The 2,732-nt window shown below is 38.4% G+C and overlaps 1 protein-coding gene across 1 annotated transcript in view; it reads left to right on the forward strand.

The window, feature by feature from the left end:
- The window catches only part of LOC307247080 (uncharacterized protein), a gene marked incomplete at its 3' end in the record, with an annotated part of 2,133 nt that extends 752 nt beyond the window's left edge, over positions 1 to 1,381 (forward strand). The window contains exons 3-7 of the mRNA XM_080023145.1: positions 4 to 113; positions 487 to 557; positions 891 to 986; positions 1,213 to 1,289; positions 1,336 to 1,381. Of these exons, the coding sequence (XP_079879271.1) occupies positions 4 to 113; positions 487 to 557; positions 891 to 986; positions 1,213 to 1,289; positions 1,336 to 1,381 (400 nt within the window). The remainder of the gene's footprint in view (positions 1 to 3; positions 114 to 486; positions 558 to 890; positions 987 to 1,212; positions 1,290 to 1,335) is intronic.
- Positions 1,382 to 2,732: the final 1,351 nt, after the last annotated feature.

Here is a 2,732-nt window from a genome sequence, read left to right on the forward strand (position 1 = left end):
AAGGTTGGATCCAAACACCCAAACCGATGCATGTCTGAAAGATCTGTATGGAAATTTAGAACAGAGAAACTGTAACACATTCAACGTCACAGATACGTTCAAGATCCAGAATGGTGAGTTTGACGAGATCAGAACAACCAGGGGTCACTTATGGGGGACAGCTGATTTCGAGGGTTCTTATGATAAATTAAAAAGGTATGGCATCATCTGAATAAAACATGAATTTATTTGCATATATTTTTTTACCGTCATATTTGATCAGGATCATAAGCTATTATTTTTCTGCAGCAACTTGCAAAACTATTTTAATTGTGTTTTGCCACACATCCTACTTTACTGTGTTGCCTTACATAATCCATAAGATTATTTTGTAGAAAAAAAATCATACACATGTTTTATATTGAAGCCATATTTATTTCGCTCACATGTTATATGTTGACTTTGTGTTCTCTATTATAATTTTACCCGACTGTCTTTCTCGTACAGTTCACAAACAGTGCGACGCCGCTGAATGCTTCGAGAAGATTTTAAGTATGGTCAGCAGCGAGGCGTCTGAGGTAAGCACAGAAATGCTGAAATCTGTCATTTGGAAGGAGGGAAAGGCACTATGGCGTTTGAAATAAACACTTACGCTGTTTCCCGAAGGGCTTCCAGGGAAAGCTGAGACACGGCACTCAGTGCTGTAATGGACATGACATCAATACCCAAATAACATCCTGTTGGACTATTCCACTGCCGATAGCATATCACAGTGATGATCGAGATCACAAGCAGCCATACAGTGTGGTAAGATGATGGGGGAAAAGAACAACTTGATCTTCAAATAGTTAAACAGTCGTTAAAATAGAAAATAATTTGCAATATTATAATGTTTTTTTTTATTTTTGCAGGTTAACGGCTTTGAAAACTTCTTCAGCTCTGCAGCGCTCGAAGGAGGCAATGAGGTGTACTGTGAGAAGTGTGATGGAAACACAGAAGCGACCACTGTGGGTTTTTTTTCTGCGTTTAAGAACTCTGGATTCCGAGAAACACACATGTGTTCAATCCAATCACATGTAGGCCTTGATGTGTTGTCGTCTGATGTCATATGCTTGATCTTTGGTGTTTATCTGATGTTCAAATCAACAACAACAAAAATAATCGATGGTTAGAGTTTTTAGAATGTCGGTCATGTTTATGTAAGTAAGCATTTGATTTTATCACCTCACTCAGAAAGTGGACATGGAGATGTGTCCTGACATCCTGACTCTGCTCCTCAAGAGGTTTTACTTCGACTCCTACCGTAACGCGTACGTCAAAGGGGAGCGAGCGGCGTCCGTGCCCCGCATTCTGCAGACAGAGGCAAGAGGAACTTTACTATGTCTGCCCAGTGTATACCTGACTCTTTATGTGATACCTTATCCCCCCCTTGTAACCTCCGTTCTTAATTGTGCGAATAGAAGGCGACGTATGAACTCTATGGAATGGTGAATCACTATGGCAGTCTAAGAGGGGGACATTACACTTCGACCATCCAGTCTGCGGGCAACAAGAAGTGGTACCAGTTTGACGACACTTACATCAACGAGGTGAGAGCTACATCAATTGTTATTATGGTATGCAACTTATAGGCGCAATCACAACGCAGCAACATTGGACAATTGGTGAGAAATAGTAACCGCTAAAAGTCAAAGACCAATTTGGGGATATATAAGCAGTAGTTCTAAGGGGAGGGGGTTGATATTATGTAACCACAAAGAACAAATCAAATGTTGTACCTTGAAGCTGCCTATGTCAAAATTTGATTCATAGAGTAACTGGAATTTATTAAATGTGCTCAGTTAATAGAAGTCTCACATTCTGTTTGGTATATTCTGTGTATTTAGGGGTCCAGCCTCAAAATGTCGGGATCCTTATTGTTCATGAAAAACTGTCGTCAGAAGTCTATGAATCTGCTGTACTCAGGGACAAGAATAAAATGTGTATTCCGGTGGTCCCAACAAGCCGTCGTCAAAGTTTGATCCAGATCAGTCCATTATTGTGGAATCATTTCGTAAAAAAATGTTTTTATTTTGTCGTCGCTGCAATGCCCATGCGCATGCGGTCGGAAAGAGTCCCTCGGTCCACTCCAAAAGTCTTGCCTATAATCACAGAGCACAGTTTCGGGAACCTGGGATTACTGAACCTCAAAAACCTGTAATACATACCTAACATGATGAAAATGGACCCTGTGTATTGCTGCCTGTAGATATATTTGTTTTTATTTTACTTTTGATTCAAAATTTTCCTTTTTTCATATTTTCCTTCTCAATTATTATTATTATTATTATTATTATTATTATTATTATTATTATTATTATTATTATTATTATTATTATTATTATTTATTATTATTATTATTGTTATTATACATTATTATTATTATATATTTTTTTCTGTTCTGTCAGCATGCTGTGCATTCAACACAGAGTATTTGTATGCGATTGCATCTAGGACTTAATTAGTCAGCAAGTGGAGTCAAGTGCTCATCATGCAATGCTAGTTCTCATTCATTTTTAAATCATCAAGAACTGCTGCAATTACTCTGTCCTGTGGACGACCTTATAAGATGACAAGAGCACAATTTTTGGTAATACAGAACCACCACCAATCCCCCTCTTTGGAGAACTATTTACAATGTTTGGGTCTATGAACAACTGATCACTACTCCAAGAGGGGGAGATTCAACACGGGTGAGGCAATTAAACACAGAA

Source organism: Zeus faber (assembly GCF_960531495.2).
Source record: "Zeus faber genome assembly, chromosome: 22".
Lineage (NCBI taxonomy): Eukaryota > Metazoa > Chordata > Actinopteri > Zeiformes > Zeidae > Zeus > Zeus faber.